This window comes from Onthophagus taurus, chromosome 10, assembly GCF_036711975.1.
Source record: "Onthophagus taurus isolate NC chromosome 10, IU_Otau_3.0, whole genome shotgun sequence".
Taxonomy (NCBI): domain Eukaryota; kingdom Metazoa; phylum Arthropoda; class Insecta; order Coleoptera; family Scarabaeidae; genus Onthophagus; species Onthophagus taurus.
In genome coordinates this window covers 11,798,040-11,822,027 of record NC_091975.1, presented here as the reverse complement: position 1 = coordinate 11,822,027, position 23,988 = coordinate 11,798,040, and the positions used below count along the sequence as shown (strand labels likewise).

Sequence of the window (23,988 nt, the reverse complement as noted above, 5' to 3'; positions counted from 1 at the left end):
TCTCTTGTATATTTACTGTCAGATGCGTCAATATTGAGAAAAATACGAAAATTTGATGAATTTCTTTGTTTTACTATTAGCTAATGGAAACATTTGGGAATCGAATCATGCTATCAAAAAACTTTTAGAACAAAAGTTGTAGCAAATTTTATTCTTAACAGTATTGCTCTCTTATATATTTGCTGTCAGATGCGTCAATATTGAGAAAAATATGAAAATTTAATGAATTTGGTTGTTTTACTATTAGCTAATGGTAACATTTGGGAATCGGAGCATGTTATCAAAAAACTTTTAGAACAAAAGTTGTTGCAAATTTTGTTATTAACAATATTGCTCTGTTGTATATTTACCATCAGATGCGTCAATATTGAGAAAAATACGAAAATTTAAAAATTTGATGAATTTTCTCGTTTTACTATTAGCTAATGGTAACATTTGGGAATTGAAGCATATTATCAAAAAACTTTTAGAACAAAAGTTGTTGCAAATTTAGTAATTAACAATATTGCTCTCTTGTATATTTGCTCTCAGATGCGTCAATATTGAGAAAAATACGAAAACTTAAAAATTTGATGAATTTCCTCGTTTTACTATTAGCTAATGGTAACATTGGGGAATTGAAACATGTTATCAAAACACTTTTAGAACAAAAGTTGTTGCAAATTTTGTTATTAACAATATTGCTCTCTTGTATATTTGCTCTCAGATGCGTCAATATTGAGAAAAATACGATAATTTAAAAATTTGATGAATTTCCTCGTTTTACTATTAGCTAATGGTAACATTGGGGAATTGAAACATGTTATCAAAAAACTTTTAGAACAAGAGTTGTTGCAAATTTTATTCTTAACAATATTGTTCTCTTGTATATTTGCTCTCAGATGCGTCAATATTGACAAAAATACGAAAATTTAAAAATTTTATGCATTTCTTTGTTTTACTAGTAACTAATGGTAACATTTGAGAATCGACGCTTGTTACAAATATACTTTTAGACCAAAAGTTGTAGCAAATTTTATTCTTAACAATACTGCTCTCTTGCACTTTTGCGGTTAGATACGTCAATATCGAGATAGATACGAAAATATGAAAATTTTATGAATTTGTTGCTCTTTCAAACTATTAAAGGTAACTGTTGATATCCATGTTGCAAGTTTCGTTTAAATATTAAAATAATAAACAAATAAATATAACTTCTTACTTATTCTTAACAATATTGCTCTCTTGTATATTTGCTCTCAGATTTAAAGAAAATTTGATGAATTTTCTTGTTTTACTATAGCTAATGGTAATATTCGGGAATTGAAGCATGCTATCAAAAAACTTTTAGAACAAAAGTTGTTGCAAATTTTGCTATTAACAATATTGCGCTCTTGTATATTTGCTCTCAGATTCGTCAATATTGAGAAAAATACGAAAATTAAAAAATTTGATGAATTTCCTTATTTTAGTATTAGCTAATGGTAACATTTAGGAATCGGAACATGTTATTAAAAAACTTTTAGAACAAAAGTTATTGCAAATTTTGTTATTCACAATATTGCTCTCTTGTATATTTGCTCTCATATTTGTCAATATTGAGAAAAATACGAAAATTTGATAATTTTATGAATTTGTTATTTCACTATTAGCTAATGGTAACATTCTGGAATCGAAGCATGTTACAAAAATACTTTTAGAACAAAAGTTGTAGCAAATTTTATTCTTAACAATATTGCTCTCTTGTATATTTGCTCTCAGATACTAATAAATATACAAACAATATTCTATAAATTATTCAAGTTAAATTTTTAAGGTTATGTTTTTTGTTTGTATTTAAAATTTAAAAGAATTGTGTATGCAACCCAAATTACAAATATTTAAAAATGACCAAAAAAACTTTATTTTTGGGTTTTTCTTACTTTTTCTATATTATTTTTTGTATTTTAAATGGTATTAACTTAATCTTCTTATTACAATATTTAAAATTTTAATTATTAAGATTAAAAGTTTATAATCAAAATTAAATGTGTTGCAACCAAAGTTGCCTAATCGTATTTTTAGTTGCCTATAATTTGCATTAAAATTAGTTAATCAGGAATAAATAATAAATCAAGCGATAACATTCATATCCAGACATTGATAGGATGATAATTATTTTTTAATCAAATCCAACCATCTGGAGTTGTTATAAAAACGGGAGAGATAACTTTAATATCGAGCTTTTTCGATTAGTTGAATAAAGCTCAAAATTAAAATACTTGAATTTGGGGTGTTTTTTGATAATGAACAAAATATAACAATCAAACCGGTAATTTAATTAATTAATTGTAATTTCTGAGTCGTGCCCCCATGCATTCTTTTTCTTTTTTAATGTAAAGTTATCGCCATAAGGATTCATAGCCAACAAGGCTTTCAAAATCTCTTTTATAGCATCCACCTCCATCTTACCTGCCGATCCTTCATGATTTGCTGAACAATGTTCTTCATGTTTATCCATCCAAGTATAATATTCCCAAGTCCGAGATCTTGATTTCCATAGTTGACAAGCCTGACATTCTTTTAAAACTATCGAACCGATTGGAATAAGTATTAATACCATTTATTGGTTATACAATACTCTTTAATTTGATGAATAGCACGACCAAATTGGTCATCTCTAACTCGAGATATGCTGCAAATAGTCAAATTACCCTATAAAAAAAAATCATAGCTCTAAAACGTATCCATAGAAAAAATTTTAAATGTAATTTTTGGGTTTAGGGGACCAAACTACTATATTTTACGATATTTTCGATATTAAATCGATTTTTCGCGATTTTTCAAAAATGATTGTAGAAAATTCTCTAGGGATTATAACAACGTTGCAGAGATTTTTTTTTAGTTGTAGATCTAGTGTAGTTCTAGTTTTAGTGCAATAAAAATATACAAAATGCAACATCATGTTTGGACTCATTTTAATGGTTTTTTTTAATAAAGAATACATCATAAAGAGCACCATGAAGTTGTCCATTTGTCCATTATATGATTCCTAAGTTCAGATTTAAAATGTCAACCTCAATTTTGACATATTTGTAATGTTCATTAAAAATCCTTTAAAATGAGTACAAACACGACATACTTATCTTCAATATTAATGAAGTTATGTTCAACTTCCGGTTAGAAATGTCAAAGTCAATTTTGACATATTTGTAATTGTCGTGAAAAATCCTTTAAAATGAGCCCAAACATGATACGTTTAATTCCAATATTAGTCGAGATATAAGCAACTTCCGGTTTGAAATGTCAATGTCATTTTGACAAATTCTTAATTTTTATAAAATGTCGCAAAATTTATCACAAAAACAAAAAGACAACAAAACAGAATTAAAAATTAAGGTTGGTATTAATATTTAATAATTAAATTGGCATCTTAATTGTTGCTAACTTCGGGTTTAACGTTTTTTTATTCAAACTTTTTTGTTTTTTGAGATAAGTGCGTTATGTTTGGACTCATTTTAAAGATTTTTTAATGAAGATGACAAATATGTCAAAATTGACGTTGACGTTTCAAACCGGAAGTGATTGTATTTCCATTAATATTAAAGGTAAATATGTCGAGTTTGGACTCATTTTAAAGGATTTTTTATGAGGTTGACAAATATGTCAAAATTAAAAGTTGAAACTTCAAACTTTTTGCTTTTTGAGATAAATGCGTCATGTTTGGACTCATTTTAAAGGTTTTTTAATAAAAAATACATCATGAAAGAACACCATGAAGTTGTCCAATTGCCTATTATATGATAACTAACTTCAGATTTAAAATGTCAACCTCAACTTTGACATATTTGTAATGTTCATTAAAAATCCTTTAAAATGAGTACAAACACGACATACTTATCTTCAATATTAATGAAGTTATGGGCAACTTCCGGTTAGAAATGTCAAAGTCAATTTTGACACATTTGTAATTGTCGTGAAAAATCCTTTAAAATGAGCCCAAACATGATACGTTTAATTCCAATATTAGTCGAGATATAAGCAACTTCCGGTTTGAAATGTCAGTCATTTTGACAAATTCTCAATTGATATAAAATGTCGCAAAATTTATCACAAAAACAAAAATACAATAAAAAAGAATTAAAAATTAAGGTTGGTATTAATATTTAATAATTAATTGCTAACTTCATTGTTGCTAACTTCGGATTTAACGCTTTTTTATTCAAACTTTTTTGTTTTTTGAGGTAAGTGTGTCATGTTTGGACTCATTTTAAAGGTTTTTTAATGAAGATGACAAATATGTCAAAATTGACGTTAACGTTTCAAACCGGAAGTGACTGTATTTCCATTAATATTAATGTTAGATATGTCGAGTTTGGACTCATTTTAAAGGATTTTTTATGAAGTTGACAAATATGTCAAAATTAAAAGTTTAAAATTCGAACTTTTTGGTTTTTGAGATAAATGCGTCATGTTTGGACTCATTTTAAAGGTACTTTAATAAACAATACATCATGAAAGAACACCATAAAGTTGTCCAATAACTAACTTCAGATTTGAAATGTCAACCTCAATTTTGACATATTTGTAATGTTCATTAAAAATCCTTTAAAATGAGTACAAACACGACATACTTATCTTCAATATTAATGAAGTTATGGTTAACTGCCGGTTAGAAATGTTAAAGTCAATTTTGACATATTTGTAATTTTCGTGAAAAATCCTTTAAAATGAGCCCAAACATGATACGTTTAATTCCAATATTAGTCGAGATATAAGCAACTTCCGGTTTGAAATGTCAATGTCATTTTGACAAATTCTTAATTTTTATAAAATGTCGCAAAATTTATCACAAAAACAAAAATACAACAAAAAAGAATTAAAAATTAAGGTTGGTATTAATATTTAATAATTAATTGCTAACTTCATTGTTGTTAACTTCGGATTTAACGCTTTTTTATTCAAACTTTTTTGTTTTTTGAGATAAGTGCGTCGTGTTTGGACTCATTTTAAAGATTTTTTAATGAAGATGACAAATATGTCAAAATTAACGTTGACGTTTCAAACCGGAAGTGATTGTATTTCCATTAATATTAAAGTTAAATATGTCGAGTTTGGACTCATTTTAAATGATTTTTTATGAAGTTGACAAATATGTCAAAATTAAAAGTTGAAAATTCGAACTTTTTGGTTTTTTGAGATAAATGCGTCATGAAAGAACACCATGAAGTTGTCTATTTATCTATTATATAATAACTAACTTCAGATTTAAAATGTCAACCTCAATTTTGACATATTTCTAATCTTCATTAAAAATCCTTTAAAATGAGTACAAACACGACATACTTATCTTCAATATTAATGAAGTTATGTTCAACTTCCGGTTAGAAATGTCAAAGTCAATTTTGACATATTTGTAATTGTCGTGAAAAATCCTTTAAAATGCGCCCAAACATGATACGTTTAATTCCAATATTACTCGAGATATAAGCCACTTCCGGTTTGAAATGTCAATGTCATTTTGACAAATTCTTAATTTTTATAAAATGTCGCAAAATTTATCACAAAAACAAAAATACAATAAAAAAGAATTAAAAATTAAGGTTGGTATTAATATTTAATAATTAAATTGGTATCTTAATTGTTGCTAACTTCGGGTTTAACGTTTTTTTTATTCAAACTTTTTTGTTTTTTGAGATAAGTGCATCATATTTGGACTCATTTTAAAGGTTTTTTAATGAAGATGACAAATATGTCAAAATTGACGTTGACGTTTCAAACCGGAAGTGATTGTATTTCCATTAATATTAATGTTAGATATGTCGAGTTTGGACTCATTTCAAAGGATTTTTTATGAAGTTGACAAATATGTCAAAATTAAAAGTTAAAAATTCGAACTTTTTGGTTTTTTGAGATAAATGCGTCATGTTTGGACTCATTTTAAAGGTTTTTTAATAAAAAATACATCATGAAAGAACACCATAAAGTTGTCCAATAACTAACTTCAGATTTGAAATGTCAACCTCAATTTTGACATATTTGTAATGTTCATTCAAAATCCTTTAAAATGAGTACAAACACGACATACTTATCTTCAATATTAATGAAGTTATGTTCAACTTCCGGTTAGAAATGTCAAAGTCAATTTTGACATATTTGTAATTTTCGTGAAAAATCCTTTAAAATGAGCCCAAACATGATACGTTTAATTCCAATATTAGTCGAGATATAAGCAACTTCCGGTTTGAAATGTCAATGTCATTTTGACAAATTCTTAATTTTTATAAAATGTCGCAAAATTTATCACAAAAACAAAAAGACAACAAAACAGAATTAAAAATTAAGGTTGGTATTAATATTTAATAATTAAATTGGCATCTTAATTGTTGCTAACTTCGGGTTTAACGTTTTTTTATTCAAACTTTTTTGTTTTTTTAGATAAGTGCGTCATGTTTGGACTCATTTTAAAGGTTTTTTAATGAAGATGACAAATATGTCAAAATTGACGTTGACGTTTCAAACCGGAAGTGATTGTATTTCCATTAATATTAAAGTTAAATATGTCGAGTTTGGACGCATTTTAATGGATTTTTTATGAGGTTGACAAATATGTCAAAATTAAAAGTTGAAACTTCAAACTTTTTGCTTTTTGAGATAAATGCGTCATGTTTGGACTCATTTTAAAGGTACTTTAATAAACAATACATCATGAAAGAACACCATAAAGTTGTCCAATAACTAACTTCAGATTTGAAATGTCAACCTCAATTTTGACATATTTGTAATGTTCATTCAAAATCCTTTAAAATGAGTACAAACACGACATACTTATCTTCAATATTAATGAAGTTATGGTTAACTGCCGGTTAGAAATGTTAAAGTCAATTTTGACATATTTGTAATTGTCGTGAAAAATCCTTTAAAATGAGCCCAAACATGATACGTTTAATTCCAATATTATTCGAGATATAAGCAACTTCCGGTTTGAAATGTCAATGTCATTTTGACAAATTCTTAATTTTTATAAAATGTCGCAAAATTTATCATAAAAACAAAAATACAATAAAAAAGAATTAAAAATTAAGGTTGGTATTAATATTTAATAATTAATTGCTAACTTCATTGTTGTTAACTTCGGATTTAACGCTTTTTTATTCAAACTTTTTTGTTTTTTGAGATAAGTGCGTCGTGTTTGGACTCATTTTAAAGGTTTGTTAATGAAGATGACAAATATGTCAAAATTGACGTTGACGTTTCAAACCGGAAGTGATTGTATTTCCATTAATATTAAAGTTAAATATGTTAAAAGTTGAAAATTCGAACTTTTTGGTTTTTTGAGATAAATGCGTCATAAAAGAACACCATGAAGTTGTCTATTTATCTATTATATAATAACTAACTTCAGATTTAAAGTGTCAACCTCAATTTTGACATAATTGTAATCATCATTAAAAATCCTTTATAATGAGTACAAACACGACATACTTATCTTCAATATTAATGAAGTTATGGTCAACTTCCGGTTAGAAATGTCAAAGTCAATTTTGACATATTTGTAATTGTCGTGAAAACTCCTTTAAAATGAGCCCAAACATGATACGTTTAATCCCAATATTAGTCGAGATATAAGCAACTTCCGGTTTGAAATGTCAATGTCATTTTGACAAATTCTTAATTTTTATAAAATGTCGTAAAATTTATCACAAAAACAAAAATACAATAAAAAAAAATTAAAAATTAAGGTTGGTATTAATATTTAATAATTAATTGCTAACTTCATTGTTGCTAACTTTGGATTTAACGCTTTTTTATTCAAACTTTTTTGTTTTTTGAGATAAGTGCGTCATGTTTGGACTCATTTTAAAGGTTTTTTAATCAATTTTGACAAATATGTCAAAATTGACGTTGACGTTTCAAACCGGAAGTGATTGCATTTCCATTAATATTAATGTTAGATATGTCGAGTTTGGACTCATTTTAATGGATTTTTTATGAAGTTGACAAATATGTCAAAATTAAAAGTTGAAAATTCGAACTTTTTGGTTTTTTGAGATAAATGCGTCATAAAAGAACACCATGAAGTTGTCTATTTATCTATTATATAATAACTAACTTCAGATTTAAAATGTCAACCTCAATTTTGACATAATTGTAATCTTCATTAAAAATCCTTTAAAATGAGTACAAACCCGACATATTTTTCTTCAATATTAATGAAGTTATGGTCAACTCCCCGTTAGAAATGTCAAAGTCAATTTTGACATATTTGTAATTGTCGTCAGAAATCCTTTAAAATGAGCCCAAACATGATACGTTTAATTCCAATATTAGTCGAGATATAAGCAACTTCCGGTTTGAAATGTCAGTCATGACAAATTCTTAATTTTTATAAAATGTCGCAAAATTTATCACAAAAACACAAAAACAAAACAAAAATACAACAAAAAAGAATTAAAAATTAAGGTTGGTATTAATAATTAGTTGCTAACTTCATTGTTGCTAACTTCGGATTTAACGTTTTTTTATTCAAACTTTTTTGTTTTTTGAGATAAGTGCGTCATGTTTGGACTTATTTTAAAGGTATTTTAATAAAAAAATACATCATGAAAGAACACCATGAAGTTGTCCAATAACTAACTTCAGATTTGAAATGTCAACCTCAATTTTGACATATTTGTAATGTTCATTCAAAATCCTTTAAAATGAGTACAAACACCACATATTTATCTCCAGTATTAATGAAGTTATGGTCAACTTCCGGTTAGAAATGTCAAAGTCAATTTTGACATATTTGTAATTGTCGTGAAAAATCCTTTAAAATGAGCTCAAACATGATACGTTTAATTCCAATATTACTCGAGATATAAGCAACTTCCGGTTTGAAATGTCAATGTCATTTTGACCAATTTTTTTTTTGTATAAAATGTCGCAAAATTTATCACAAAAACAAAATTACAACAAAAAAGAATTAAAAATTAAGGTTGGTATTAATATTTAATAATTAAATTGCTATCTTCGGATTTAACGTTTTTTTATTCAAACTTCTTTGTTTTTTGAGATAAGTGCGTCGTGTTTGGACTCATTTTAAAGGTTTTTTAATGAAGATGACAAATATGTCAAAATTAAAAGTTGAAAATTCGAACTTTTTGGTTTTTTGAGATAAATGCGTCATGTTTGGACTTATTTTAAAGGTATTTTAATAAAAAATACATCATGGAAGAACACCATGAAGTTGTCCAATAACCAACTTCAGATTTGAAATGTCAACCTCAATTTTGACATATTTGTAATGTTCATTAAAAATCCTTTAAAATGAGTACAAACACGACATACTTATCTTCAATATTAATGAAGTTATGGTCAACTTCCGGTTAGAAATGTCAAAGTCAATTTTGACATATTTGTAATTGTCGTGAAAAATCCTTTAAAATGAGCCCAAACATGATACGTTTAATTCCAATATTAGTCGAGATACAAGCAACTTCCGGTTTGAAATGTCAATGTCATTTTGACAAATTCTTAATTTTTATAAAATGTCGCAAAATTTATCACAAAAACAAAAATACAATAAAAAAGAATTAAAAATTAAGGTTGGTATTAATATTTAATAATTAATTGCTAACTTCATTGTTGCTAACTTCGGATTTAACGCTTTCTTATTCAAACTTTTTTGTTTTTTTAGATAAGTGCGTCATGTTTGGACTCACTTTAAAGGTTTTTTAATGAAGATGACAAATATGTCAAAATTGACGTTGACGTTTCAAACCGGAAGTGATTGCATTTCCATTAATATTAATGTTAGATATGTCGAGTTTGGACTCATTTTAATGGATTTTTTATGAAGTTGACAAATATGTCAAAATTAAAAGTTGAAAATTCGAACTTTTTGGTTTTTTGAGATAAATGCGTCATGAAAGAACACCATGAAGTTGTCTATTTATCTATTATATAATAACTAACTTCAGATTTAAAATGTCAACCTCAATTTTGACATATTTGTAATGTTCATTAAAAATCCTTTAAAATGAGTACAAACACGACATACTTATCTTCAATATTAATGAAGTTATGTTCAACTTCCGGTTAGAAGTGTCAACGTCAATTTTGACATATATGTAATTGTAAAAAATCCTTTAAAATGAGCCCAAACATGATACGTTTAATTCCAATATTAGTCGAGATATAAGCAACTTCCGGTTTGAAATGTCAATGTCATTTTGACAAATTCTTAATTTTTATAAAATGTCGCAAAATTTATCACAAAAACAAAAATACAATAAAAAAGAATTAAAAATTAAGGTTGGTATTAATATTTAATAATTAATTGCTAACTTTATTGTTGCTAACTTCGGATTTATCGCTTTTTTTATTCAAACTTTTTTGTTTTTTGAGATAAGTGTGTCATGTTTGGACTCATTTTAAAGGTTTTTTAATGAAGATGACAAATATGTCAAAATTGACGTTGACGTTTCAAACCGGAAGTGATTGTATTTCCATTAATATTAATGTTAGATATGTCGAGTTTGGACTCATTTTAAAGGATTTTTTATGAAGTTGACAAATATATCAAAATTAAAAGTTTAAAATTCGAACTTTTTGTTTTTTTGAGATAAATGCGTCATGTTTGGACTCATTTTAAAGGTTTTTTAATAAAAAATACGTCATGAAAGAACACCATGAAGTTGTCCAATTGCCTATTATATGATAACTAACTTCAGATTTAAAATGTCAACCTCAATTTTGACATATTTGTAATCTTCATTAAAAATCCTTTAAAATGAGTACAAACACGACATATTTATCTTCAATATTAATGAAGTTATGGGCAACTTCCAGTTAGAAATGTCAAAGTCAATTTTGACACATTTGTAATTGTCGTGAAAAATCCTTTAAAATGAGCCCAAACATGATACGTTTAATTCCAATATTAGTCGAGATATAAGCAACTTCCGGTTTGAAATGTCAATGTCATTTTGACAAATTCTCAATTTTTATGAAATGTCGCAAAATTTATCACAAAAACAAAAATACAATAAAAAAGAATTAAAAATTAAGGTTGGTATTAATATTTAATAATTAATTGCTAACTTCATTGTTGCTAACTTCGGATTTAACGTTTTTTTATTCAAACTTTTTTGTTTTTTGAGATAAGTGCGTCATGTTTGGACTCATTTTAAAGGCTTTTTAATGAAGATGACAAATATGTCAAAATTAACGTTGACGTTTCAAACCGGAAGTGATTGTATTTCCATTAATATTAAAGTTAAATATGTCGGGTTTGAACTCATTTTAATGGATTTTTTATGAGGTTGACAAATATGTCAAAATTAAAAGTTGAAAATTCGAATTTTTTGGTTTTTTGAGATAAATGCGTCATGTTTGGACTCATTTTAAAGGTACTTTAATAAAGAATACATCATGAAAGAACACCATGAAGTTGTCCAATAACTAACTTCAGATTTGAAATGTCAATCTCAATTTTGACATATTTGTAATGTTCATTAAAAATCCTTTAAAATGAGTACAAACACGACATACTTATCTTCAATATTAATATATAAATTCTTAATTTTTATAAAATGTCGCAAAATTTATCACAAAAACAAAAATACAATAAAAAAGAATTAAAAATTAAGGTTGGTATTAATATTTAATAATTAATTGCTAACTTCATTGTTGCTAACTTCGGATTTAACGTTTTTTTATTCAAACTTTTTTGTTTTTTGAGATAAGTGCGTCGTGTTTGGACTCATTTTAAAAATTTTTTAATGAAGATGACAAATATGTCAAAATTGACGTTGACGTTTCAAACCGGAAGTGATTGTATTAATATTAAAGTTAAATATGTCGAGTTTGGAGTCATTTTAAAGGATATTTTATGAAGATTACGAATATAATAATAAAATTAAAGTTGATATTGATAACTGAAAATTATTTAACCCTAAATTCTTATACATTTTAATTGATCCACTCACCTTGCTTATAATTCCATCCATTTACCCATTTTGAATTAAATACAAGCTTTAAATCCAATTAATTGTGTGTTTTTCATTAAAAAGAACTTAAATTCAACGCCAATTTTGACAAGCAACTGCAATATTTGGATCTTAATCACCATGGTAACCGAGTCAAGTTGGATAACCTAAAAATAATAAAATTTTATTCCGATTTTTTTTATTAATTCTAACTTAATTTTAATTAATTTTAAAACAATTCGAATTCTTTACGATTATCTCGCATTCATAACAAATTCGTTAATTGTAATTAATTTAAATCGAATCTAATTAAGAGAAATAAATTAAAAATATTTTTTTTTTTATTTAATCCACTTACCTTGTTCATAATACAATAGATAAACCAATTTTGAATTAAATACAGCCTTTTAAACCAATTAAATAAGACTTTTTCCTTAAAAAAAACTTAAATTCAATTTCAATTTTGACAAGCACCTGCCATATTTGGATCTTAATCACCATGGTAACCGAGTCAACTTGGATAGCCTAAAAATAATAAAATTGTAACCGTTAATATTTCGCTTTATATTTTTTTAATTTTATTTTATATTTTGCTTCTTAACTGAAATACACTGTATAAATAAAAACGATAAAAACATAAAAATGTCAATTCTTCCAATGACGTCACAGCCGGGGGATACGTTCATTAAAAAAAATATATGTGAGCGCCATCTATCAATAATTTATTAAGTCATTTAATAAAAATATTGAATATTAATATATATTTCAACGTTTTGTTTATTCTTTATTGATAGAATCAACCACTATAAATAGTTATAAAACTTTTATTTTAACGTGTTACTTTTCATGACAACACGAGATCGAATAATATGACGTGGTGTATATTGGGTCACATATCTTACACAGTATGTTTACTCAACGAACCTTTCAAGGTCCATAAATTAGTTCAATTAAGTTCTAAAATGTCGTCAGAAATTGTTACTTTACAAGAAGCTAAAAGTCTTTCTACAGGTTCTAAACCTCAAGTTTTGTTTGTCGATGTTCGGAGACCAGATGAGCATAAAAATGCGATTCCAACAACAATTAATATACCCAGTAAGATAATTAGAGAGATTTTTTATTTATTGATTCTTTATTTAATTTTAGTTGATACCCTGGAAGAAGTCTTAAAAAACATGACCAGTGATGAATTCAAGGCAAAGTTTGGACGAGATAAACCAAATTTTGATACTGAGATAGTTTTTCATTGTCATGCTGGAGGAAGAAGCACTCGTGCTTGTAAAATTGCAACAGATTTGGGATATCAAAAGTAACTGATTGTGTTTTTAATAATTTATATTGATTTAATTCTTTTTAGTGTGAGGAATTTTAAAGGAGGATGGACCGAATGGAGTTCTCAATAAGAATTTAAATCATTTTTTAATCTACAATGTGTTTAAAGATTAATTAATAAATAAAAAAAGTCTTATCTTATTATTTACAACTTATCTTTTAGAGAAAACACTTAATCTAATCTTAATTTCTATATTAAATGAAATTATATATCATTTATTTCCTTCCAAATACTTCATCAACAACATTTTTTTAATTGTAAGTAAAAAAGTGAGGTTAACTTAAAATATTTGTAAACATTGCGATGTTTCGTTCAATTAGCATCAATTTACACAAAATTCTTAAGAATGATCGATTTAATAATTTGTTTAAAGCCGAATTGTTTAACATGTCAACTGGAAACGACGAAAATATCATTTTAATCGATGAGGTGAGAGCGTTGAAGGACAACCCCAAGGTTTTTTTTGTTGATGTTAGAGAACCACATGAAATTGAAGCGACCGGATTAATTCCTGGATCTATTAACATTCCTTGTAAGTAAAAACAGCGTATAATTACTAGGGCACGGAACTTTTGTAACAAAACGATACGATTTGAAAATTTCGTACAAAAGTTGTTCTAAATTAAATTCTAAACAATTTTCTCAATAATAAATATATAAATAAAATAATTATTGATCAAAAATTTTTATTAACATTATTTGTTTAGAATTACTTCAGGAACAGTGTTTGTTAATACAATTTTTTGCTAACTTGAAATTTTAATTTCCCTCTGAATAGTATTCCTTCAAAATTAATTATCTCGATAATTATTGATTAAATAAAAAAAAATGTTGACAAAGTTTGTTTAGAATTGTTTCAGGAACAATTTTTGTTAACACAATTTTTTTCTAACTTGAAATTTTAATTTCCCACTGAACAGTATGCTACAAAAATTAATATTTTTGAGGTTATATCCTTATTGTTGATTTAATCAAAAAATGTTGTTAACAAAATTTGTTTAGAATTACATCAGGAACAGTGTTTGTTAATAAAATTTTTTGCTAACTTGAAATTTTAATTTCCCTCTGAATAGTATGCTATCAAAATTAATCATCTCGATAATTATTGTTTTAATCAAAAATTTTTTTAAATAAAATTTGTTTCAATTTCGATTTTGAATCAATTATCTTAATAAAAAATTTTTACATCTCTATTAATTAACCATCTAAGTATAATTATGTATAAAAACGGAAAAATTATTATTTTGAGGTTATCTCCTTAATTATTGATTAAATAAAAAAAAAATGTTGACAAAGTTTGTTTAGAATTGTTTCAGGAACAATTTTTGTTAACACAATTTTTTTCTAACTTGAAATTTTAATTTCCCACTGAATAGTATGGTACAAAAATTAATATTTTTGAGGTTATATCCTTATTGATGATTTAATCAAAAAATGTTGTTAACGAAATTTGTTTAGAATTACTTCAGGGACAGTGTTTGTTAATAAAATTTTTTGCTAACTTGAAATTTTAATTTCCCTCTGAATAGTATGCTATCAAAATTAATTATATCGATAATTATTGTTTTTATCAAAAAATGTTTTAAATAAAATTTGTTTCAATTTCGATTTTGAATCAATTATCTTAATAAAAAAATTTTACATCTCTATTAATTAAGCATCTAAGTATAATTATGTATAAAAACGGAAAAATTATTATTTTGAGGTTATCTTCTTAATTATTGATTAAATCAAAAAAAATTATTGACAAAGTTTGTTTAGAATTGTTTCAGGAACAATTTTTGTTAACACAATTTTTTTCTAACTTGAAATTTTAATTTCCCACTGAATAGTATGCTACAAAAATTAATATTTTTGAGGTTATATCCTTATTGTTGATTTAATCAAAAAATGTTGTTAACAAAATTTGTTTAGAATTACTTCAGGAACAGTGTTTGTTAATAAAATTTTTTGCTAACTTGAAATTTTAATTTCCCTCTGAATAGTATGCTATCAAAATTAATTATCTCGATAATTATTGTTTTTATCAAAAAATGTTTTAAATAAAATTTGTTTCAATTTCGATTTTGAATCAATTATCTTAATAAAAAATTTTTACATCTCTATTAATTAAGCATCTAAGCGTAATTATGTATAAAAATTTAAAAATTATTATTTTGAGGTTATCTCCTTAATTATTGATTAAATCGAAAAAAAATGTTGACAAAGTTTGTTTAGAATTGTTTCAGGAACAATTTTTGTTAACACAATTTTTTTCTAACTTGAAATTTTAATTTCCCACTGAATAGTATGCTACAAAAATTAATATTTTTGAGGTTATATCCTTATTGTTGATTTAATCAAAAAATGTTGTTAACAAAATTTGTTTAGAATTACTTCAGGAACAGTGTTTGTTAATAAAAATTTTTTCTAACTTGAAATTTTAATTTCCCTCTGAATAGTATGCTATCAAAATTAATTATCTCGATAATTATTGTTTTTATCAAAAAAATTTTTAAATAAAATTTGTTTCAATTTCGATTTTGAATCAATTATCTTAACAAAAAATTTTTACATCTCTATTAATTAAGCATCTAAGTGTAATTATGTATAAAAATTTAAAAATTATTATTTTGAGGTTATCCCCTTAATTATTGATTAAATCAAAAAAAAGTGTTGACAAAGATTGTTTAAAATTGTTTCAGGAACAATTTTTGTTAATTCTAACTTGAAATTTTAATTTCCCACTGAACAGTATGCTACAAAAATTAATATTTTTGAGCTTATATCCTTATTGTTGATTTAATCAAAAAATGTTGTTAACAAAATTTGTTTAGAATTACTTCAGGAACAGTATTTGTTAATACAATTTTTTGCTAACTTGAAATTTTAATTTCCCTCTGAATAGTATGCTATCAAAATTAATTATTTCGATAATTATTGTTTTTATCAAAAAATTTTTTAAATAAAATTTGTTTCAATTTCGATTTTGAATCAATTATCTTAATAAAAAAAATTTACATCTCTATTAATTAAGCATCTAAGTGTAATTATGTGTAAAAACGGAAAAATTATTATTTTGAGGCTTTCTCCTTAATTATTGATTAAATCGAAAAAAAATGTTGACAAAGTTTGTTTAGAATTGTTTCAGGAACAATTTTTGTTAACACAATTTTTTTCTAACTTGAAATTTTAATTTCCCACTGAATAGTATGCTACAAAAATTAATATTTTTGAGGTTATATCCTTATTGTTGATTTAATCAGAAAATGTTGTTAACAAAATTTGTTTAGAATTACTTCAGGAACAGTGTTTGTTAATAAAATTTTTTGCTAACTTGAAATTTTAATTTCCCTCTGAATAGTATGCTATCAAAATTAATTATCTCGATAATTATTGTTTTTATCAAAAAATGTTTTAAATAAAATTTGTTTCAATTTCGATTTTGAATCAATTATCTTAATAAAAAATTTTACATCTCTATTAATTAAGCATTTAAGTGTAATTATGTATAAAAACGGAAAAATTATTATTTTGAGGTTATCTCCTTAATTATTGATTAAATAAAAAAAAAATGTTGACAAAGTTTGTTTAGAATTGTTTCAGGAACAATTTTTGTTAACACAATTTTTTTCTAACTTGAAATTTTAATTTCCCACTGAATAGTATGGCACAAAAATTAATATTTTTGAGGTTATATCCTTAATGTTGATTTAATCAAAAAATGTTGTTAACAAAACTTGTTTAGAATTACTTCAGGAGCAGTGTTTGTTAATAACATTTTTTGCTAACTTGAAATTTTAATTTCCCTCTGAATAGTATGCTATCAAAATTAATTATCTCGATAATTATTGTTTTTATCAAAAAATTTTATAAATAAAATTTGTTTCTATTTCGATTTTGAATCAATTGTCTTAATAAATTTTTTTTACATTTCTGTTAATTAAGCTTCTAAGTGTAATTATGTATAAAAATTTAAAAATTATTATTTTGAGGTTATCTTCTTAATTATTGATTAAATCAAAAAAAATGTTGACAAAGTTTGTTTAGAATTGTTTCAGGAACTATTTTTGTTAACACAATTTTTTTCTAACTTGAAATTTTAATTTCCCACTGAATAGTATGGTACAAAAATTAATATTTTTGAGGTTATATCCTTAATGTTGATTTAATCAAAAAATGTTGTTAACAAAACTTGTTTAGAATTACTTCAGGAACAGTGTTTGTTAATAACATTTTTTGCTAACTTGAAATTTTAATTTCCCTCTGAATAGTATGCCATCAAAATTAATTATCTCAACAATTATTGTTTTTATCAAAAAATGTTTTAAATAAAATTTGTTTCAATTTCGATTTTGAATCAATTATCTTAATAAAAAATTTTTACATCTCTATTAATTAAGCATCTAAGTGTAATTATGTATAAAAATGGGAAAATTATTATTTTGATGTTATCTCCTTAATTATTGATTAAACCAAAAAAAAATGTTGTCAAAGTTTATTTAGAATTGTTTCAGGAACAATTTTTCTTAACACAACTTTTTTCTAACTTGAAATTTTAATTTCCCACTGAACAGTATGCTACAAAAACTAATATTTTTGAGGTTATATCCTTATTGTTGATTTAATCAAAAAATGTTGTTAACAAAATTTGTTTAGAATTACTTCGGAAACAGTGTTTGTTAATACAAATTTTTTCTAACTTGAAATTTTAATTTCCCTCTGAATAGTATGCCATCAATTAATTATCTGGATAATTATTGGTTTTATCAAAAATTTTTTTAAATAAAATTTGTTTCAATTTCGATTTTGAATCAATTATCTTAATAAAAAATTTTTACATCTCTATTAATTAAGCATCTAAGTGTAATTATGTATAAAAATTTAAAAATTATTATTTTGAGGTTATTTCCTTAATTATTGATTAAATCGAAAAAAAATGTTGACAAAGTTTGTTTAGAATTGTTTCAGGAACAATTTTTGTTAACACAACTTTTTTCTAACTTGAAATTTTAATTTCCCACTGAACAGTATGCTGTTCTTTTAATCAAGATTTTCTCAATGAACGCCGCTGAGAACTAGTGGAGGGGGGAAATCGTATTGTTTTGTTACAATAGTTCCGTGCCCTGATAATTACAATTATACATTTACCATAGTATAATCTATATACAGGTGTCCCGCCTAAGTTACCTCGGGTCATACCCGAATTATGATTGAGTTTTTCAAAAAATGTTTCAGATACAAGTTGAATCGAATCATATTGTACATATTTTAAAATTAATTTCAGTAATGACAGATTTCCGTTTCTGTCAGAAATGGATATCAACTTTACTATTTTATATGGAACATTCTGTATATTATTGCATTTTTGGATTCTTTGTGAAGAAAGGGAAGAAATCCGAAACGTCAAACCTTTTATTAAAAGACGCACGGCAAAACCCAAAAGTTTCTAGTGTTAGTTCTAGTTTTAGTTCTAATCTTAGTTTAATTCACACCGGCAGTGAAAGCCTTTGTACTTAAATTATAGATAAATTTTGCGCTTTTAAATAATACATAATTTCAGTAATATTTTGATTATTTTAGATATAAATAATTTAGACAATTTTGTACAAGTTTGGCCAAGTTTTGATAATATTAGCCACATTTTGATCGTCTAAAATAGACGGTTTTAAACAAGTTTAGACAAATTGAACGCTATTAAATAATTTTATACATAATTTCAGTAACATTTTGTGAAATTTTGATAATTTTAAATACGTTTTGAATATTTTAGACAATTTTGTAGAAGTTTAGCCAAATTTAAAACTAGAACGAGAACTAGAAACATTCGGGTTTAGTCGTGAAAAAAACTTTCAGTTGTCAATGTCAACTTTAATTTTATTATTACCTTTAAAGTGAGTCCAAACTTGACACATTTATTTCAAAAAACCAAAAAATTCGAACTTTTAATTTTGACATATTTGTCAACCTCATAAAAAATCCTTTAAAATGAGTCCAAACTCGACATATTTAACTTTAATATTAATGGAAATGTAATGACTTCCGGTTTGAAACGTCAACGTCAATTTTGACATATTTGTCATCTTCATTAAAAAACCTTTAAAATGAGTCCAAACACGACCCACTTATCTCAAAAAACAAAAAAGTTTGAATAAAAAAACGTTAAACCCGAAGTTAGCAACAATGAAGATAGCAATTTAATTTTTAAATATTAATACCAACCTTATTTTTTTATATTTTTTTGATTATACTTTTGTTTTTGTGACAAATATTAAGACATTTTATAAAAATTAAGAATATGTCAAAATGACATTGACATTTCAAACAGGAAGTTGCTTATATCTCGAGTAATATTGGAATTAAACGTATCATGTTTGGGCTTATTTTAAAGGATTTTTCACGACAATTACAAATATGTCAAAATTGACGTTGACATTTCTAACCGGAAGTGGACCATAACATCATTAATACTGGAGATAAATATGTCGTGTTTGTACTCATTTTAAAGGATTTTTAATGAAGATTACAAATATGTCAAAATTGAGGTTGACATTTTAAATCTGAAGTTAGTTATCATATAATAGACAAATGGACAACTTCATGGTGTTTTTTCATGATGTATTTATTAAAAAACCTTTAAAATGAGTCCAAACATGACGCATTTATATCAAAAAACCAAAAAGTTCGAACTTTCAACTTTTAATTTTGACATATTTGTCAACTTCATAAAAAATCCTTTAAAATGAGCCCAAACTCGACATATCTAATATTAATGGAAATACAATGACTTCCGGTTTGAAACATCAACGTCAATTTTGACATATTATTCATTTTCATTAAAAAAATCTTTAAAATGAGTCCAAACTTGACGCACTTATCTTAAATAACAAAAAAGTTAGAATAAAAAACGTTAAACCCGAAGTTAGCAACATTAAAGATAGCAATTTAATTTTTAAATATTAATAACAACTTTAATTTTTATTTTTTTTTTAATATTTTTGTTTTTGTGACAAATATTAAGACATTTTATAAAAATTAAGAATATGTCCAAATGACATTGACATTTCAAACCGGAAGTTGTTTATATCTCGAGTAATATTGGAATTAAACGTATCATGTTTGGGCTTATTTTAAAGGATTTTTCACGACAATTACAAATATGTCAAAATTGACGTTGACATTTCTAACCGGAAGTGGACCATAACATCATTAATACTGGAGATAAATATGTCGTGTTTGTACTCATTTTAAAGGATTTTCAATGAAGATTACAAATATGTCAAAATTGACGTTGACATTTTACACCTGAAGGTAGTTGTCATATAATAGACAAATGGACAACTTCATGGTGTACTTTCATGATGTATTCTTTATTAAAAAAACCTTTAAAATTTGTCAAAACATGACGCATTTATCTCAAAAAACAAAAAAGTTAAAATAAAAAATATTAAACCTGAAGTTGGCAACAATGAAGATAGCAATTTAATTTTTAAATGTTAATACCAACCTTATTTTTATTTTTTTTTTTATTATACTTTTGTTTTTGTGACAAATATTAAGACATTTTATAAAAATTATGAATATGTCAAAATGACATTGACATTTCCAAGCGGAAATTGCTTATATCTCGATTAATATTGGAATTAAATATAACATGTTTGGACTCATTTTAAAGGATTTTTTTCACGACGATTACAAATATGTCAAAATTGACGTTGACATTTCTAACCGGAAGTTGACCCTAACTTCATTAATATTAAAGATAAATATGTCGTGTTTACACTCATTTTAAAGGATTTTTAATGAAGATTACAAATATGTCAAAAGTGAGGTTGACATTTTAAACCTGAAGTTAATTATTATGTAATAGAAGTTTTATAACTGAAGTTAATCTAGTGTTAGTCACTTTTCCGCGCTTTCTTTATATTTTTAATGTATTTTTTTGGGTCATTGATTAAAAAAAGTCGTCGATTTTTAAACCAAATGATGATTCTTGATTCTTAGTTTCATTTTACAACTTTTTAAACTTTAATTTTGTAAACTAGTAACTAATAATCTGATTTCGACATTGATTTAATAAAACAAAAAGAAATATTAAGAAATTGGTTTGTAAAATGGATAAGATGAGAGATGTTAATCTATTTGTAGAGTCTCTGAAGATGGCCAAGGGCCGAAACTGGTTATACTTAAATTCTATATAAAATAAAAACCAGTTTAAAAGTACAAAATCAGACTCTAGATTATTTTCTTCAAAAGTTTTTCATCATTTTGTCTCTAGTTTTAGTGATTAAATTTGTGATAATAAAGTTATTATTATTATTATTATTTGTCGCTTAGTCAAGTGATGCCGAACGCGGTCCAAATAGTATTGATTATTATGATAATTCTTATAATAAAAATTCAGCCACTGAATATTTTTTTTAAACATCGATGTATCGGTATAATACGTCGTTGTTTTCAATTTTACAAAACCAAATCTTTCTAGCTTTCACAGTTTGGACAATTATTGCCAAATTTATAAGTCATTTTTTTCAAAAATCACAAAGTACCATTAAAATTTCACAAAGAATCCAAAAACGCGTTCCATTTAAAGTATCAAAGTTGATACCCATTTCTGATAGAAGCGGAAGTCCGCCATTACTGAAACTAATTTTAAAATATCTACAATATGATTCGATTCAATTTTTATTTGAAAAAAATTAATCATAATTCGGCTATGGATCAAAGCAACTCGGGACACCCTGTATGTACTATAAAGGTAAAAATAAAGAATTATTAATTAAAATATTTTTTTTTCCGTTAACAGTTAATTTAATTGAAGATGTTTTAAACAACAATCTAAAAAAAGGAATTAGGGACTTGGATTTGGAGACTCCTATTGTTTTTACATGCAGATCGGGAAGAAGGGCTGGATTGGCACAAGAAATCGCTTGGAAATTAGGATTTAAAAAGTAAAAAATTAATTAATTACGATTTTTATTTATTAATCGCATTTTAATTTAAGTGTAAAAAATTATAAAGGAAGTTGGCTCGAATGGGAGAAGAATCATCAATAACTTTTCAAAAGTGCTTATGTAACATTAGAAATCGTTTCAAGGCGATTTTTTCTTTGTGCTTCTTTGTATATATAATCAAACCATTTCAAATTAAAACAGTGTATGGAAATTTTTAAACAAATCAAGATGAAAAACAAATTATTTTTAACCACGCTTTTATTGCTAACGGTTTCTTTTAGTGTTTTGAACGCCCAAAAACCGGGAAATTGCCCTCAGAGACCAGGATCTGATGTCGTTTCAACTTGCTTAGTGAGATGTTCCAGTGATTTTGAGTGTGCGGGGCGACAAAAATGCTGTAATGGACCTTGTGATACATTCTGCGCAAATCCGGTATAAAAAGTACAAAATGAAATAATTTTATAAAGGTGGGGCTTGGATTTGAGGCAAATCAGGGTTAAAACATGCCATAGCACCACACCTATTTTTACAACATTTCTTTTTTCCTCTACAATCCGAATCCGAACCACACCTACTTGAACACACCCACGGACCACTCGGAATTGGGCAAGAACCGAATTTTTCTGCAATAAAAAATTAATTATACATTTACAACATTTTTTATTAATTTCCTACCTCCGTTTTGCGATTCATTCCCAATAGGAGACACACAAATCGATCCCCCACACAAAGTTTTGCAACATTTCGAGTTCCCGCTACATCCAAAATCGGAAGTACACAAAGATGAACATATTTTAACGTTTAAATTGTTGGGACAACTTCCGGGTTTTTCTTGAGTGATAACGAAAGGTGTAATAATCGTTAGAATTAATATTAATTTGAAATAAAAAAACATTTTTATGAAAAAGATGTTGTTACGTTTAGATTAAGAAATAAAATGAGCTAAAATCTTGGTGTTTTTGGAGCGATGACGCAATCTTTGTGGTTTTTATAAAAAAATTAGGTTGATGTTGATAAGGATTTGTTTCAAAGTAGAACGATTTTACATTTATTTTAAATAAATTAATCTTTATAACATAAAAAATATAATCTTTCTGAATTCATTAAATTTTTATTATTTAAGTATTAAACTTTATCCCCTTTAAGTTCTCTTTATTCAATAAAGACAATAAAAAGAAATTGTTGTTAAAGGCAACATATTTTTGGAATAAGTAGAATTATTAATAATTTAAATAGAATATTAGAATTCCTTTTTCTAGTATGGCAATTGCTTACATACAGGGTGTACTTATATTACTTCAACTTATTTTAAAGAAAGTTTTAAATAAAAGTTACTTGAAACAATTTTCCGCATATCTTGGCGTAGAAACAAAATAAAAATCTTGACAGCAGTCTGAGTTGTATATTTTAAGGTTTTTAGATTTTTTTTTGACAAGGCGTTGCAAAATGCCATAAAGTTTTACTGCATAGTTTTCGAGATATTAAAACTTTTATTTAAAAAGATTTGACGTAGCAACAACCAAATTATGACGTCACAGAGATGGGCGGAACTTATACCGACTCTACAAACTATGCCGAAAACTATGCAGTTTAAAGCATTAAAACCTTATGGCATTTTCGAATCGAAAATTTTTGTTACAACTGGTTTATTTTTAAGTTTAAGTTCAACCTGACATGTTTCGGTCAAATGACCATCATCGGAGGTCTACAAGTAATAACATATATTAGAAAAGTACATAGAGAACTAAATATATTAATTGAGGTTATGTTGCTAAAAACATTGAAACAA

The 23,988-nt window shown here is 25.6% G+C and overlaps 4 protein-coding genes across 8 annotated transcripts in view; 2 read left to right on the top strand and 2 right to left on the bottom strand.

Moving 5' to 3' along the window:
- LOC111418506 (acyl-CoA Delta-9 desaturase-like) overlaps window positions 1-23,988 on the bottom strand; it is a 59,564-nt gene that overhangs the window by 28,565 nt on the left and 7,011 nt on the right. For 3 of the 4 annotated variants that reach the window (XM_071199334.1, XM_071199337.1, XM_071199336.1), the window contains exons 3-5: window positions 12,292-12,458; window positions 11,934-12,100; window positions 2,431-2,673 (exon numbers count right to left, since the gene is read on the bottom strand). The gene's annotated coding sequence lies outside the window, so the exon portion shown is untranslated. The remainder of the gene's footprint in view (window positions 1-2,430; window positions 2,674-11,933; window positions 12,101-12,291; window positions 12,459-23,988) is intronic. The other variant, XM_071199335.1, reaches the window with a different exon arrangement.
- Window positions 12,849-13,409, top strand: LOC111423293 (uncharacterized). The gene is made up of 3 exons (XM_023056537.2): window positions 12,849-13,028; window positions 13,080-13,242; window positions 13,291-13,409. The coding sequence occupies exons 1-3, from the start codon at window positions 12,896-12,898 to the stop codon at window positions 13,334-13,336; spliced, it is 342 nt and encodes a 113-aa protein (XP_022912305.1). The 5' UTR covers window positions 12,849-12,895; the 3' UTR covers window positions 13,337-13,409.
- On the top strand, window positions 13,431-22,853 carry LOC139431486 (rhodanese domain-containing protein CG4456-like). Of its 2 annotated transcripts, XM_071199339.1 has the most exons (4): window positions 13,431-13,523; window positions 13,640-13,798; window positions 22,052-22,196; window positions 22,250-22,853. In XM_071199339.1, the coding sequence occupies exons 2-4, from the start codon at window positions 13,654-13,656 to the stop codon at window positions 22,299-22,301; spliced, it is 342 nt and encodes a 113-aa protein (XP_071055440.1). In that variant the 5' UTR covers window positions 13,431-13,523; window positions 13,640-13,653; the 3' UTR covers window positions 22,302-22,853. The 2 variants fall into 2 exon arrangements, with proteins under 2 accessions (XP_071055440.1, XP_071055439.1); XM_071199338.1 differs by lacking the exon at window positions 13,431-13,523 and having other exon boundaries at window positions 13,548-13,798.
- On the bottom strand, window positions 22,205-23,151 carry LOC111422620 (waprin-Phi1-like). The gene is made up of 2 exons (XM_023055829.2): window positions 22,875-23,151; window positions 22,205-22,822 (listed from the first exon to the last, which is right to left on the bottom strand). Exons 1-2 carry the CDS (start codon window positions 23,092-23,094, stop codon window positions 22,659-22,661), a joined length of 384 nt encoding a protein of 127 aa, XP_022911597.1. The 5' UTR covers window positions 23,095-23,151; the 3' UTR covers window positions 22,205-22,658.